General features: G+C 40.2%; 1 protein-coding gene across 2 annotated transcripts in view; it reads right to left on the reverse strand.

Moving 5' to 3' along the window:
- The window catches only part of GRM5 (glutamate metabotropic receptor 5), a 514,508-nt gene extending 499,154 nt beyond the window's left edge, over positions 1 to 15,354 (reverse strand). For both annotated transcript variants that reach the window (XM_041729572.1, XM_041729571.1), the window contains exons 1-2: positions 15,182 to 15,354; positions 348 to 1,209 (exon numbers count right to left, since the gene is read on the reverse strand). In XM_041729572.1, the coding sequence (XP_041585506.1) occupies positions 348 to 1,008 (661 nt within the window). In that variant the 5' untranslated portion in view covers positions 1,009 to 1,209; positions 15,182 to 15,354. The remainder of the gene's footprint in view (positions 1 to 347; positions 1,210 to 15,181) is intronic.
- Positions 15,355 to 17,515: the final 2,161 nt, after the last annotated feature.

The following is a 17,515-nucleotide window of genomic DNA, read 5'->3' on the forward strand; positions in this document are numbered from 1 at the left end:
GCCATTGGAGCAACTTTAAGTGTGAAAATTATGAGGTGTTCAATGATTTTTAAGAAACCTAAAAATCTCTAGCATTATTATAGCTGAAGTACAGATAATATAATGCGTAATGTAAAAAAATTTTCATTCCACCAAATGATGACCAGGTAAACACTCATATTAGCTTAAATCTAAGCCTCTCTAGACATCTGCCACTCAGCCCCTTCTTATATTACTAGTATAACTGGGCAACTGAAAAGTTCCCAAATAATCAAAAATATTTTAGTCTTCCAAAACCTGATATTGTAACTGTGAATCTGCTGAGTGCATAATAAGACATGCATCAAAGGATGTAAACAGATGCTTACCTTCTGTGTGCACAGCTGACACATAGGTCCAGTTGTACCTTTTTACTATGTCCACCATGGCCCGTGCCTGCTGGGCATCTGAAGGCACAACCCTCATGAAGTACTTGAACAGAGTCTTGTCACTCAGATCCATGCTTGTTGCCGAGTAAGCAATCTGAGGTATGTTGAAAAGCTGGAGCAAGTTCTGGACCTGAATGGCCACAGAACTGGAGCCAGGCCCAATGACCCCTACTATGGGCTTCTTGGAGCGGAAGGAAGAGGAAGAACCATCCACACAGCGCACCAAACCTTCTTCTTCTTCTGAAGAAATGAGGGAGTCCCTTATAAACTCAATGCTCTGCTCTAGGGCCACAGCTGAATGCCAGCAGGAATCCCTTATTTCACAGCCCAGTGTGATGTTGGGCAAGAGTGTGGGGTCTGAGTTGATCCTTTCCAGAGTATGCAGCATGGCCTCCACTCTCTGAATGCCATACTGTTCACGAACTGCCCCACATTTCCTTTCATGTACCTTGTCCACCGTGGGTTGGTGGTGGACAGAAAAAAGAGCTCCAATAATGATGTCTCCTGGCATGTGAGCCACCACCCTCCTCTCACTGGACTGTGCACTCCCACGGACATCTTCTTTCAAAAGCAGAACTGACAGGATCAACAGAAGGACCATTTTAGGAAAAGAGTTCAAGCTAATAAAGATAGCATGGTGGGGAAAATTTAGGAGAGTTCTGACAGATAGAATCAAACAATGTCCTATGTTGGGTGGCAAACCAAGAAATTAGCCAGTAATTTAGATGTGCTCTCTAAAGGACCACCGTGTCCCCACGTACCATTTAGTTAGATGCATCCATGTGGTCATGATCTTCAAAACCTGGAAAAAAAATAGCATGGATATTTAACAACATAAGTACAACTAGTTTGGGAAGCTCTAATGGTCTATACTAGTACATTTTGATGATGATGTAGATTAGGAATATAATCTTTTTGAAAAAATAATCTAAAAATCTTTAAGACTCTCCTTTGTCTATCTCTTATAATTTTGTAATTTGAGGAAGCAATCCGACAGAGCTTCTTGATCCTACTTTACTTACATCAAATTTTTTTTTATTTGTTCATCTGGAGTTCACAAAAGCAAATCTTATGTGTGGTAGGCCAAATAATACTCTTATGTGGAGATGAGAGAAAGTATCCTAAAAACAAAACTATGCCATGAACAGAAAACTTTAGGGAGTATGTAACCCAAAACAACAAGCATTAGTAATCGTTCGGTGATTATACTTTTTGTTTTCGAAATACTTTATACTTCTTTCTGAATTTTCAACATTAAGCATGTATTAACTATGTAATCATAAAAATTAAGTGACTTTTTAATAAAGGCTACATAACCCCTGTTCAAATACAATGTAAGGCAAGCTAAACAATCTTCCCAATTAGTAAGTACTGTGTCTCATTTCTATATAACATAGAACAAAGACATATTGAGGGCAGATAGGTATTTCCAACCTAAATGAACTACAGAAAAGAAGGAAGAGGGTGGGGGTATGGCAGAGTAAAATATTCCCTAACTACATTGAAAAATATAGTGGAACAGGCACTGGTTCTGGGGGAAAATAATGTTCAGTTCAAATTCCAGTTCTGCTCTTGAGAACTATTACTAAATTGTTCAACCTCTCAGTACCAGAATTTCCTCATCTGAGAAGTCCCAACATATGTACTCGGCTACCCTATGGGAATCAACATAAGATATCAACTATGCAAATGTTTTGTATATTGAATAAGACTACATATATTCAGGACATGACCTTTTCTGCTATTACATTTCCAAGGGCATTTTGTAGCTAGGTGGTGAGGACAGAAAATTCTCTGGCAACCCACTCAGTCCTCCAGAGTCTTCAGAGTAATTACAGAGTCTTGTAATAAAATTCACAGTAATCAGTCCTCTATCTCTGGTCCAGGAAAAAAAAAAAAAATTCCATATCACCAAGACTCCAAGGGCTGGAAGGATGCATCTTAGAACTACCCGTCCAAGTAGAAACAGCACAACTTTGAATGTAGTCATCTATTTCAGTTTAAACTCCTGGGAAGAAGGAAATTTGTCCCAAACTGCCTATAGAAAATTCTAGCAGAGTTTGTAAAAGGGAACTGACAAATTAATGATTTGGGTTATTGAAAGAATTGTTTAAGAGATTTATTTTGTACGTTATCCTCTCTGCCAGCCAAGGATCTCAAATTGTTTTCAAGTGACTAACTCCCCAAGCAACACATTTCAAAGACAGGTAATGCTTCTTCAGGAATTTACACACGTATTCTTCTTCAAGTGTACTAACGGTTTTCAAAACTCATCAGATCTGCAAAATATCTAGTCCAGACACTAAGTGAAGATGATTTGAATCACAGTTATAGTCACTCCCCAACCCCCGCCTCACCGTTTCTACCACTGCCTTCTACTGTTTCCTGTGGCAACAGAGAAAGCCTCCCCTGCAGAGTGTCAAACATTAAAATAAAAAACCTCATCAAATAACTAGATGTTCCAGAATAACTAGGTGTTTAGCAATATTTAGGGCAAAAAAATCAGTTTTGGTATGGAAGTTGGCATTGTAGACAGGGGGCAGGGAAAAAAGATTAATTTTAATTGATTAAAAATATTACTTTTTTTCATTTGGGAAATTGTCTGAACATTCTCAAGCTTTCCCTCTGCTTGCTTAGATCAAAGACCCAGAGACCAATGCTTATTCTCATGAATACCGTAGACCAAATCAAAACAAATAAAACCAAAAATAAGCAAAAAATCCAAGGTAAACGGAAGCACAACGTCTTATTAAATCCAGAATATTAGTGAACAAACTAACTAAACAGGATTCATTTTTATTACAATAAGAGCATCAACGTGGTATGTGAGACTAGAAGTGGCTTATCAAAATGGTGAAACTAAAATATTCCCATGAATTTTATGTTAGATTTTAAGCAAGCCCTGTATGTTGAGACACAGTAAATATATACACACACAAAAAAAAAAAAAAACACTGAAATATATATCTTCCAGTTATAAGCTAAATTAATTTTTTTTAATTTTTATTTATTTATGATAGTCACAGAGAGAGAGAGAGAGAGAGGCAGAGACACAGGCAGAGGGAGAAGCAGGCTCCATGCACTGGGAGCCTGATGTGGGATTCGATCCCGGGTCTCCAGGATCGCGCCCTGGGCCAAAGGCAGGCACCAAACCGCTGCGCCACCCAGGGATCCCCTAAATTAATTTTTTAACTCATTCAAGAAATATCTACTAACTATTGAGTGGGAAAGACTAATGTAACAAAGAAGTGCAATGATGTACATTGATAATTGCCATCATTATCTTTCATTGAGCATCCATCACTTGTTCATTGACTCATTTAACAAATATTTATGGCATGCCTATACTATGATTCTGTCCTGGAAATTAAATATTCAAGAGAGAACAGGTGATACATGCTTCCTATAGGGCTTACAGATAGTACTCTAAAACGCAACTTAAACTAGAGCCTGGGGGATCCCTGGGTGGCGCAGCGGTTTGGCGCCTGCCTTTGGCCCAGGGCGCGATCCTGGAGACCCGGGATCGAATCCCACATCGGGCTCCCAGTGCATGGAGCCCGCTTCTCCCTCTGCCTGTGTCTCTGCCTCTCTCTCTCTCTGTGACTATCATAAATAAATAAAAATTAAAAAAAATGAAAGAAAAAAAATAAATAAACTAGAGCCTGGTAAGTACAAAGAACAATAAAATAGAGTGTCATGTAAAAAGTGTGGCCAGAACATAAAGAATGGGAGTAACCGTGGTACAAGATGAGGTTGCAAAAGTAAGAAAGGGCCAGACCATGTAGAATCACGTAGGCTCTTATAGGAATTTGGATGTTAAGTGCAACAGAAAACCAAGGAGGGGATATAAACAAATGACTGGCACAATTCAATCTTATGAAAGATTGCTCTAGCTGTTCATTGTTCTAAAAATGGTTTTGAGCCTAAGAACTAGTCTATTTTACCATTAAAAGATATGGGATAAACTAGTACAGAAACAAATGGAGACAGAGAAAAACTTGATAATTTTATTTTGAATATGTTAAATTTGAGATATTTTTTAAAGGATTCTATTTATTTATTTGAGAGAAAAAGAGAATAAGCAAGGTGAGGAGAAGGAGAAGCTGACTCCCTGCTAAGCAGGATGCCTGTTTCAGGGCTCAAGCCCAGGACTTGGGGCTAATGACCTGAGCTGAAGGCAGGCACCCAACAAACTGAGCCACTCAGGCACCGCAAGATGCTTTTAAAGCACCTAGGTGCAGGTGCCAAGTAGGAAAGTAGATATATAAAATTGGACCAAGAGGAGTGTTTTGGGTTAGAGATATTAACTGAGGGTCAACAAGATATAAAATCTTTGCAATGAATATAGTCTCCTGGAGAGCAAGTATAAATAAGGAAAAGGTGGAACTGAGAAATAAGCCCCACAAAGAATTGGGAAAAGATAGTGGAAAAGCCAGCTAAGGAAACAAAGGCAGGTCATAAATAAGGAGAGAATATAAGAACACGTGATGTAAGAAGAACCGAAGAGAATGTCCTGGGCAATTTAATTTACAGACACACACAGGGCTTTCATGTTGCAAATAATAAAATACATCCTGTTTTCCCAAAGATATTATTTTCTATGTGTATTAAGTATCTGTGTGTAGATGTGTCTGTGTGCAGCATGTATATGCCAATAATCCTTATAATAACCCTGAGATGTAAGTATTATTATATTTATTTTACAAATGATGTAATGGGTTTTTTACAAGCTAAAAATTAGTCACTCACAGTATAACATATAAAGTTGTTGAATCATTGTATTACACCTGAAAGTAATGTTACATTGTGTGTCAACCACACATACATACACACATGCTTAAAACTAGCCAATCCCTTACAAAGTGATGGATCTAGAATTTATGTCTATACTTAGTGACTCCATCACATAGTCTTTTCAGTATCCTGTACTGCCTTACTCCCCCTTCCTTCAAGAAACATATTTCAAACCATCATTAAAAACTGAGAAGGGGGTGACTGAGTGGCTCAGTTGGTTAAGCATCTGCCTTCAGCTCAGATCATGATCCCAGGGTCCTGGGATCGAGCTCCCTGTCATGCTCCCTACTCAGTGGGGAGTCTGCTTCTCCCTCTCCTTCCTGCTTGTGCTCTATCACTTTCTCTCTCTCTCTCTCTCTCTCCTCTCTCCTCTCTCCTCTCTCCTCTCTCATAAATAAATAAATAAATAAAATCTTAAAAAAAAATGAGAAGGGCCACCCAAGCATACTTAGAACATCCCAGGGACATAGAATCCTACAGGAGTTTCCTTCAAAACTACAAGATGAAGAATATTCAAGGAAAAGAGATAACTCAGTGCTTAGAAGGTACAAATGAGTGAAAATATCAGTGAGGGTGACAAAACATGAGAAACACCAAACTCTGGGAAATGAACAAGGGGTAGTGGAAGGGGGAAAGCGGGTGGGGGGTTGGGGTGACTGGGTGATGGGCCCTGAGGGGGGCACTTGGCAGGATGAGCACTGAGTGTTATGCTATATGTTGGCAAATTGAACTCCAATAAAAAAAATAAAAATAAATTAAAAAAATAAGGTAGAAATGTGTATGATTCAGACAATCATGTTTGTCTTCCCCCGCCCCACGAGATTATGGTCTGCTGAATTATAAAGCAATGACTGCTTCACGATCTGCCTTGGATGCACACAGTGGCTATATTTCACCAATATTAGCTATGAGGCTCACATACCTGGAAAGTACATTTTGAAATAAATTATCACATGGAAACTTGACAGAACTATGCTACAAGTTGGCTTATTATAAGGTTAAACAAGTCATCCCATGTGTTCCCAAAATACAAGAAATGAATAGAACATAAATTCCAAATAGACCAGTCGGGTATACACTAGCTCTAGTGTACTATCACTCATTTGTCCAATACGTGTTTATCAAATAAATATTATGTATGAGGCTCTGAGGTTTCAGTTATGGAAAAAGCAAACATAGCCCATGCCCTCCTAAAGCTTATACTTTAAAGGGGAGTTGTCGGGAGGGAAAAGGAGGGAAAAAAGAATAATAAAAAAATAAAGGGGAGTTATCAGATAATAAATAAGATAAGGAGGCAAAATATTTTATGTGCCCAGTAATAAGGGTTAAAAATAAGAATAGAAAAAAATTAAGAATAGAGCAGGGAAGGAAGATAGAGTCAGAGATGTGGGAAAATTTTAATAATGTAGCCAAAGAAGTATACACTTTAAAAGTAAAATCTGGGTAAATATCTAAAAGAAGTAAGAGAATGAGTTGCGCAAATATCTAGGGAAAGAACATGCTATGTAAAGGCAAAATCAAATGTAAAGCCCCTGTGGCAGACTTCTTTCTGCTTCTGCTTTGTATGCTGAGGAACAGCAAGGAAGCTAGTGTGACTACAGCTTAGTAAAACTGGGGAGAGAGGAAGTAAAGTCAAGAGATAGGACGATCATGTGGACTCTTTTTGGACTTTAACAGGCTCGGCTTTAACATCACAAGAGAGTGACTTTCTGGAAGAGTTTTCAATAGAAGACAGAACACACAATGACCAACATTTCAACAAGAATTAGGGCAAAGGCCAAACTGAGAGGGCAGTTAGGAAATGTCTGCAAAAATCCTGGTCGGAGAGATGACACTGGCTTGGATCAGGGAGACATAGCCCCATCAGCAGAGAAAACTGGTAGAAGACAGAGTGGAAGAGTTTGCTGTCAGATCTAAGTTGGAATATGAAAGAAAAATAAGGATCAATAAAGACACTAAGGTTTTTGGCATGAGCAAATAAAAGATGGTACCACACTGACTGAGGTGGAAAAAGCCATGGAGGAGCAGATTTGGGTGGACCTAACAAAAAGTAGTTTTGATATGTTAATTTTTAGATGCCTTATAGAAATTCAAGATGAAACATTTATTAAGCAGCTGGATATAAGAGGTTAAATTTCTGAGAGAGGTCAGTGTAGGAGATAAAAATGGGGGGAGGCATCACTATACAGATAACTATTTTTTGTAAACCATGAAACTAAATGAAATCACCTAGGAAGTGCAGAGAGAAAAGAAACTAGTTCTGAAACTGAGCCCCAGGGAATTCCAATGGTTCAGTTCCCCGAGATAAGGAGAAATCAGCAAAGGAGACTGAAAGAAAAATTGATATAATTTAAAATATAAATATGATACAAATATAAAATACTGAGTGTGCATGCATGCATGTATAAGATCTGGAAACATACACACTGACCTTTATAGGATGTTCTCTGAGTGGTGGGAAGATGTGTCACTTTTCATTTCTTCTTTGTCTTTGTCTATGTTTTCTAAATTTCTACATTTACTATAAAAATATATTATTTGTTATATTAGTTTAAGTGTGGGACTGAGGGATCTGCCTTCTAAATTTCTGCTCCAGTATTCCTTGTGGCCTTATCTCCCTTGGATCTGCTCTTCCTTGGGAGTCTGCTAGTCAAGCAAATTTGTGTCTCCTCCAGGTATATACACTGCTTTACCCAATGGTTTTGTTCATGCTGCTTCTGATCCCTGACATGCTCTTGCTTCAGTAGCCTTTATGGTAGAGTTTTTAAGAGCATGGTCTTGGAATCAAATGGACCTGGGTTTGAATCCAAATACTGCCATTTGTTGGCTATGTGCCCTTGGTCACCAAGCCTCTCTGAGCCTAATTGGAATGACAATAGTATTACCCTAAAGGGTTTTAATGATGATTGAATGAGATAATATTTTTAAATAGTCCTTTTATAAAATCGTCCCAGATCCTTCACCTTGTGTTTGCTCTATTCCCTGAACTCATATGGCATTTTTATCGATACTTTGTTGTGTCTATTACTAAGCTAATATTATAGCTATTTATACATGTTCTAGCTTCCTATAGACTTTGGATCCCTTAAAATTGGTACTATATATAGTATCTGGTATAATCCTTGCACAAGATAAACGTTCAATAAATCCTGCTGAATGAACAAATAAATAAAGAATTGCCTCCACTGGGCTTTCTGTTCAACTACCTAATTGAGGTTCCAAGATAGTATCCCTTGCCCCACCCTAGAAAATTGAAAAATGTATTCAGGCAACAGAGATCCTCAAAAAGAGAAGCAAGGACTGACAAAGTAGCAGGCAGAAAACTTTAGTGTCGGTGAGGCCATTTCTCCTTAGCTGTCTCCCCATGAGCTATATTCATTTACTTAACAAGGGTCTGGTAGGGTGGAAAAAAGGAGGGGAAAAAGTAATACTGTATTACTTTTTCAATTTATAGAACCTTTTTCCATTATTAATCCCACTTCAACCTATAACAAAATTATTGCCAAGAACATCTGATTGTCCCATTTCATATATCAGGAAATAGAGTCTCCAAGAGAATAAATTATTTGCTTTAACTTATAACTCTGAGATGGTAGAGGTTATAGACTGGTAGCAAAAAAAAAAAAAAAAAAAAAAAAAAAGAAAAAGAAAAAGAAAAGAAAAGAAAAGAAAAGAAAAAGTCAGGTTCTTGTTATAGATCAGGAGGTGGAATTAACTAATACAGTGATTTAAAGAGCTTTCAAAATGCTACAGATCTACAACCTAATATATGGAAAGCTTTAATTCAAACAAAAGCAGGAAATGATAGGAGTTTACATAGTGTAACATATAATAAGTTGGTTGAGGGTCTTATTTTCAGAACCACTAGTCTGCTTTATTCAATAATATATTTCTTGGCTCACAGCATAATAAAATTAATCACTACCCCACTATAGAAAACAGTAGACATATATTTAATATGTATAGAAGTATTTTGCCTAGGTAGTCAGCCTCCTACTGTATCCTAAATGAATATGAAGAAAAAATGTTGGTGGGTAGAATTTGCATAAATGGCAATTTACACTGTAACCAGATTCACAGCTCACATTGTCTTTTATTTTCAACAATCTTCTCAAACAGTGGCCATCTTTCTGGCACAGATGTCTCTTATATAACTTAATCTCCACACAAGAAAATCACACAGTTCGAGACATCAACACTAAAATGATTCCTCTGCCTGAGCAATAGCGTCATCCCAAATGGACAGGGGTGTCAATATTGCCTATGCCATGAATGCCTTTGATGTATTTTCCTGAAAACAAGTGCATCCCAGAGATAAGAGACACTATGAGGTATGATACTGAGAGCTTTATGGTCTAGGAAAGCTCCACTGTTGTAGCTATCTCAAGCACACATCTGTGACCTTGTAAACAAGAAAGTCCAGCACCCTCTCTGTTTAGCCCAGATCCAAAAATATGCCATATTTTCAATGAAACCCCCTAAAAACCAGAAAAGGGCTATAAAATAACATTGTACAAAAGTGAAATCTGTAATTTTATGCATTAATTAAAAGATGCTGGCACTAGAATAAAGCTCACTGTAAATCACTGTAAATCATTAAACAACTGGTTTAGTAGTCCATGAAGACCTGAAACAGCCTTCTACAGCAAAGCAATAAAAATGATGTAATCTACTGTTAACTAGTCTCAATTTAATTATCAAGCAGGGATTCCAGGCATCTTCCCATTTTGCAGCCTTCAGCTGCTTTCTTGTTATTTATGGCATACCTCGAAAGACTGTAAAGCATTATTGTGCATATTATATCACTTATCATCAGGTGCTTGAAAATGTCCTTTTGCACTTCTAACTCGATCTCTACTTACTTATTAATAGCTAATATTTATTGGGTGCCTGCTTTGTGCTAAATAATGTTAAAGCATTATTTAATGTAAGTTCTCAAAATAACCCTGTGAGGTAGGTATGATTACTACCTACATTAAATATCTCTAGAAATTGAGGTTACAAGGTGAAGAATCTTGCCAGAAGTCTCATACTATAATAACTGGCAGAGTCAGGATATGAACCCAACTCTCTCTGGCTCCAAAGCCCACACTCAAACATAATCAGATGATAATGTCTCCCAAAAGACCAAGTGGGTTGGCTGGTTAAACCTTATACATTGTTTGCAAAACATTCTGGAGACTCTCTCTACTTTCCATTAAAAGTTTATGTATGCCAGTCAACTACATTTAGAAGCCATACAAACCAACTAAATTAACAGATGTAACTCTATTTCCTATAGTCATTTAGATCATAATTTCCCAACCTCAGCACTGTTGACATTTTGTTGTGGAGGTTTGCATACTGTCGTATGCATTGTAGGATGTTTAACAGCATCTCTCACCTCTGGAGATCCCAGGTCTCCAGATGCCAATAGCAAACATACCTCCTCTAAGTTGTGACAAATAAAACTGTTTCCAGACATTGTCAATGTCCCCTGTAGGTCAAAGCCATCCCCAATTGAAAACTGCTGATTTATATCCTGGCAAGGTTTATATAAACATCAAAAAAGAATACAACTAAGAGCTAATCGTCTGGATTCATCAGTCCCACAAAACTTTTTCCTGAAACATCCTAATAATTTAAGGAGAGTAGTTTAGAATAGGTTTGTCCTGTTCCTTCTTTACTTTGTAATTTGTTTCTGGCTGTATTATATTGTTTTGAAGCTTGTAATTTCAATTCGAGAAATACAGATTAAACCTTGAGAGTGAAGGATGATATTGCCTTACTTTAAATAAGCATGATTCTAAGTAGCCATAAGTTGTAATAAATGAATGAGAAGAGTATCCTGTGATACACTGTTATCATTTCAAAGACTATTTTTAGTATGAAATATAAAGTTCATTTTAGTTTTAACACGATAAAGAACATCTTATACAGTAATTACATGTTGGTTTTTCAAAATGTCATTTTTATTTTTAAAAGAATAATTATGTTATTTACCTTCTTGTCTGTCTTTAAAAAGTATGATGACATCATTGAATATTAAGGCAAATTGATTTTTAAGAAATATTTTTCAATTATTTCTCTGTAAAATATAAATGTAAACAGGCTATATTATTATTATTATTATTACTATTATATTACAGTGCCCACTAGCACCATTATGATTATGATCTTTTAATTTTCCTCAGAAAATTTATGTTTAAGAGCATAAAGTTCAACAGCAAGTTTAAGAGCAATGGCAAATAGCCAGTTACTGTGAAAGCTGATCATTAGAAAATTATTCATAGGTCTGATATATTTTTTAAAGATTTTATTTATTCTTGAGATACATACAGAGGAGAGATGCAGAAACACAGGCAGAGGGAGAAGTAGGCTCCACACACGGAGCCCAACATGGGACTAGATCCCGGGTCTCCAGGATCACAGCCTGGGCTGAAGGCGGCGCTAAACCCAGGCTGCCCTAATGGTTTTTAAAACCAACCACAGGATTGCTACGAAAATTAAATTCAGTAACATGGGAAAGCTGAATTTGATATTCAAAGGTCTGGATGGGATTAATAGTTAGTAATAGTAATAGTAATAGTAATAGTAATAGTAATAGTAATAGTAATAACTACCATTTCTACACTGTTCATTGTGGGTCTGGGACTTTGCTTATATTTGTACAATTAATTCATTGTGATTACACAATGCGCCTTACAGTGTTACAACCTGTTTCTCCTGGAGCCCAATGTGGGGCTTGAACTTATAATCCTGACATCAAGACCTGAGCTAACACCAAGAGTTGGACACTTAATTGACTTAACAACCAGGTGCCCCCCCTGTTCATCATTTTAAAATGAGGAAAACAGAGGCAGAGCAATGTTAAATATCTCACCCTAGGTTACATAGCTAGTAAGCCACAAAGATGGGATTGTGGCTTACAATTCAGGCAATCTTGTGTAGGGGTCTGCCCTCCCAATCATACCACAACTTACTGGAAACCACAGTGAAACAATTCCATGGTGTTTAGCAATACCATAGATTAAGGTTACCTAATGTAATGAAAGAGGGTAAGTTTGATTTCCAAGCAAATGAGATGTGTGCATTTATTTATTTATTTTTCCCATTTCCTCATTATATGACAGTGGAAGGAAAAAAAACCAACTCCGTTTTCACAGTAGGAAACTAAGAGCAAATATTGCCTTGCATAATTGTTATAAGGATTAAATAACACCAATGCTTGGCATGATGCCCGCTGTACTCAAGAAAGGGTAGTCGTTGGAGCAAGGATGAGCCTGAACCAAGACTTATGCTTGGTTCCTTCCCCTTCTGATTCAAGGTACATATAACTCAAACAAGCTGAGAACTGGTAAATTCTAGATTTTTTTGTCTTCATCTGCGAATTTAAAGGAAATGAAAGCAAGACTATGGCATAATGTTTTTTAGAACTATGTTTTAACTGAGATAAATACCAAGAAGATACTGTCTTTTACAAATAGTTGAAAATTCCAAAAAAAATTTTGATTTTATTTTCTTGGGTTATACAAGCAATCAAATCATGAACTAAAAAATATTTCTTTTGATGCTCTTCCCTTATACCCTCCAAAGCTCCACTTATTAATGAAAATAATAACTAAATGATGTTTCAGGACTATCATTAACATTTCTCTGAATTTTTAAAATAACACATATTTATAAACTGTGGGATGCATTGTAGTAATACACCATCAGCATATCCAAACTCCAAACCAACAAACTAGCTTTAGCATATCATATATATATATATATATATATATATATATATATATATATATATCAAAAGATAGTCTTCACTATTTTATAAAGTTAGCTTATACTCTATTTAAATAACATAGCAAAGAGTATACGGAAGAATCGTCGAATGCATCTCTTTCTTCACCCCATTAGGACAGAGAGCCTGGGAGAAGATGGTTACAAATAAGTACAAAATTTTTCAAGATTAGTGCTATCTCATATTTTCTACCTGTATTTTTTACCTATGCTTTATTGGCATTTATTTTAGTTTCTTATCTAAAATGCTCTGAAAATTCCACAAAAGAAAATATAAGACTATATAAAATCTCTAATATGTTTTGAACAAAAATGAAAACATTAGAATTATTAAAACCCTTCAGTCACACAAGTACTACATATTTTGTGCTGGTTGAACAAAGTTTTCACTTTAGTGTCTGTTACCATGTCCATCAAAGACTACGAAATGAAGGCAGAGGCCTGTGTCTCCCTATGGAAGTAAACTGAAGAACTGGGCAAGCACTTTGGATTCTTCAAATATCACCCTCTCTCCCAAATAATCTCAGTATGTCCTTCAACAAATCAATATTGCAGCATTTGGTTTCTCTCTGGGTACAACCCATGGCCAAAATACTGCCATGTGATAACAGAGATCTAGGTGGTGCGATGAAAATATCCAGATTATACATTTTTGTCAAGCAGAGTGTAAATGACTAGGGAAAGCTTTTCTCTTAAAAGAAGCAGTTATGTGGAAAGTATTCTATCCACAATCTTCTAAGAAACCCTGAAGGATCTGTCCGGAGTGCTGAAAAGGTCTCCGCTGGAGAAGGCTGAAGACTGGAATGTGTATCAACCTGATTAGTTCAGGAAGCAGTATTTTCAATTCCCAAGCCAAACATCCTTTTAAACAGAAATTGAAATCTATAAAGGACAGAAGTCATCACAACTGATTCTTAAATGTGTAATTCATAGACACAAAAGAGAAATTAAAGAAGAAAATTCCTTGTGCTCTATGACGGTAATGAGGGGCACAAAGCACACCCAGCAAGAGGTAGCATACCCGAACATGCCAAAACTCAAAAGAATGTCTAGAATGTTGTATAACTAAGAGGATTCTACAGAAAACCTTGGCTTAGCCCCACTGGGGGAAGAGGCTGAACATAGTAAAAGGCAATGTTAACTTGGCTGTCTCAAATGGCCAGAAGCCAATGTTAAGAATACAGATTAGCTCTGGCCCAGCCTCAAGGGACTCAGAACAATAAAACAATACGTAGGGAATGAAGAAAGAGGTGGAAAGGAGATGCTGCCTTCCTATCGGCCTGAGTCCATTTCTAAGCGGGAAGTAAAGTGTTGGAGAATCTATCTGCCTGGTTACTCAAGCTTACAGTTCAGCTGAGGCAGCACCAGGATTATGCCTAAATAAGCAAAAGTGCTTGTTAACCTCTCCTCAATTTCCCTTTCCCACAGCACCTGCTCCGCAAGGAAATGAGGGCAGTAGGAAATTCCAACACCGATTCCAAGAGTCTTCCAGGCAGACTCTTCCCTTTGCGAGGTCCCAAGTCGGGGTTAGGTTCTGGTCACTGGCCAGTTCATGGACCTGACTGGGGTTCTTTCCACAAGCGGCTGTACCCTGAGTTCCCTCCTCGGCACACTGCTCATGCTGCCGCTCCTGGGTAACTAGCAGGCTGTGTTTTGGAAGGGAAAGATGCATCCACAGAAGAGGAAAGAGCCGGAGGACGCAGACCGGGGTTCAGGAATAAGCACACTAGCCTGAGTGAAAGAGCCGTGCTTTCAGCACCACCCGCTGTCCCCCCTCTTCCTGCAGCAGGCACCACAGTCGCTGCATCTTACCGATCTAATGGGAAGCGATTCTCCTTCCTTCCCTCTCCACCTTTGCTTCTCTCAATTCCGAGCCCTCGGGTGGTTTGGGGCAGCACAATCTGCATTCTAAGCACGCGCACCTGGCCTTGGGGAGCGGGAACTCGGATCCGAAGGCATGCAGAATCCCTTTCTCAATTCTTGCCGCCATTCCCTCCTTCACCTCATTGCTCTCGCCTTTTCTCCCAACAGGTTTAACTAAGGCCATCAGCAAACGGAGCGGACTTCAACCCCGAGGTCTGGCCAGCCTCGCTCCACGCTCGTCCCACTCCCAAACCAACTGTGAGCTATCCAGCAAGCTGACAGCTCCTACATCCTTCCCGGGCACAGGGACACTTGGGCACACAGACCGTTAGCAAGCTTACCCCCCTGTTGGCCGCGCAGCTGGCAGTGAGACGTAGTCTAGCTAGCCCCCCATAAAGTTGGGCTGTGCTGATCAGCGGGGCAGAGCCGGCCTCTCCATTCCCAGGCTCCCCACCAAGAAGATCTTAAGCTCATCTCCTGCGCTCAGTGCGCACAGAACAGCAGAGCTGAGGGCGGCGTGTGCAGCAATCTCCCTTCTACTGAGGAAGGGGGGAAGGGGGGGGAAGGGGAGCTCGCGGAGGAGGGAGGGGTGGTAGTTTGTATTTATAGAGAACAGAGTTCTCAGCGCAACTTTTTGGTGCCACCAAGTGGCACAGTGAGTTCCTTTAGGAACACAGACTTCGGGTCGAATCTGGATGGGTGAACCAGCTCTGAAGCCAGATGCTCACATGATAAGGGGATCTGGGGCACCCCTACGACTTGAGTTTTCCCATACGCACCTTCATACCTCAGTACCTGGGATGCAATCCCTGAGGTCTAGGAATGTGTCTGCATTGAGGGGGAAAAAGTACCTGTGCCCTCCTCGGACAAGTGGCAGAGGTGTCAAGGACAATGGGCAGATGCCTAGGAGTCTAGGAACCCTTGTCTCAGGAAGAATATCCATTCTCCTCTCCCTCCTAACCCCTCTGTCCAGATCACAGTATTCTCAGATCTCATTCTAAAACCATCCTGCCATCTGGAATGCCCAACCTTTAAAGTAAAATGCCATTCATTTTCCTTGTATTACAATCAATTCCAGATTATTTCCCAAACCCTCAAAGAATCTCACAGCTTGCCACCAAACCACATCCTTTAATTGCTACCTTAAAAAAGCAAGTGACTTTAGGCTCTGTGGATCTGAATTGCTCCAAACAGTACTCAGAACTCTAGGTTCCCTTGGTTATAGTCTAAGTGTCTGTTTGTCCTTCTCATCTATTTCCACAGACCTCTCAGCGTGCATTACACCAACTGCACAGCCAGGAGCTTGCAAATGTCTTTGGTACTTTGAGGGAGAATGCCCTGAAGCTTCATTTATCTGGATTTTCTAGGTGCTCTTTCTTCCTTGTATGCAGATCCAAAAACCCATATGATCATCGACAGACACTACTCTATGGAACTTTAGTGCCCTCAAACAAAGAAGAATCTCTACATTTTGCAGAAACGGAGAAACTGAGTACACAAAGGGACTTTTTCAAGGTCACACATTTTCCTCAGGAGCAACCCAGGAACTAGCCAGGATAGAACTGAATTAACACAGTGCTATGTCAGACCTGACTTCCAGGCTTCCACTCCTTCTACCACCCCGTTCACTCATACTCAGCTCCCTTTCCTCCCCCCAACCCCACCCATCCCTCCCTCTGAGCCCATCCTTTGCCGAAGTTCCATAAAGAAATCTAGCGCAAGGATGTTTCCTTATCCCCACTGGCAGTACACGAACCTGAGCTTACAGGTCCAGAGTTACATGGGTACCCCTTAAAAATGGCCCCCTGTTCTAGAAAGCCTCTCCCTCCTGTAGTGCAGTCATGGAAGTGTCATTTTAGAGATGGAACATTGGCAATTCACACGCAACCAGGTCCCTCTCTTGCTGCCTCCTTTCGAGGTAAAGCAATGGCAAATGCTCTTATTAGCCCTCAAACACCTAAGGGTCTCAAGGATAGAATCCCCCTCCCTTGTTATGCACCCTTTTGTGCACATGTATCGGTATGAGAGAGAGAGAGATCCAAACGCCTCCTTTGGCTCAGATCTCTATTTTCTCCTCTGATTTTTTTTAGTTCGTTTTCTATGGAAACGAGCCCACTTAAGTCCCCACTTATGCAAATACAAGCAAAATGATCTTCATAAACCTCTCACTGGAGCGACGCCGCGGCAGTCTGGGCTCCCGACTAGAAATTCGTGTCTGATTCACACAGCACGCGTCCTTGCAGGGTGACTTTCCAAACTTGCAGGACCTCGTGGCGTCCGCGGCTCCACGGGGCTGCACCTGCCCACCGCCTGCCCCCCGTGCCCGGCGCCCGCGCTCCCGCCCCTCGCCTGCGGGCCGGGCTCCCGCGCCGCGCTGGGGGAGGGGCTCCGGCGGCTCCCGCGGCCGCGGCGACTCCCGAGCTGAAAGCAAGCAGACCGCGCGGAGCTTACCGGGTGCGCGCCGAGCCCGGCGCCCCGGCCCGCCCGGCCGTCGTCGCGGGCTTCCTGCGCTCGGGCGCGGGCCTCGGCTGCAGCGGGAGCGCGGCGGCGGCGGCGGCGGCGGCGGCGGCGGGAGGCGGGAGGCGGAGCGGAGCGCCCGGGGCCCGCGGCGGCGGCGCTGTCTCTCGGCGAGCGCGGGGAGCACGTGCCGCGCTCGGGCAGACGCAGCGGGCAGC

Source organism: Vulpes lagopus, chromosome 15 (assembly GCF_018345385.1).
Source record: "Vulpes lagopus strain Blue_001 chromosome 15, ASM1834538v1, whole genome shotgun sequence".
NCBI lineage: Eukaryota > Metazoa > Chordata > Mammalia > Carnivora > Canidae > Vulpes > Vulpes lagopus.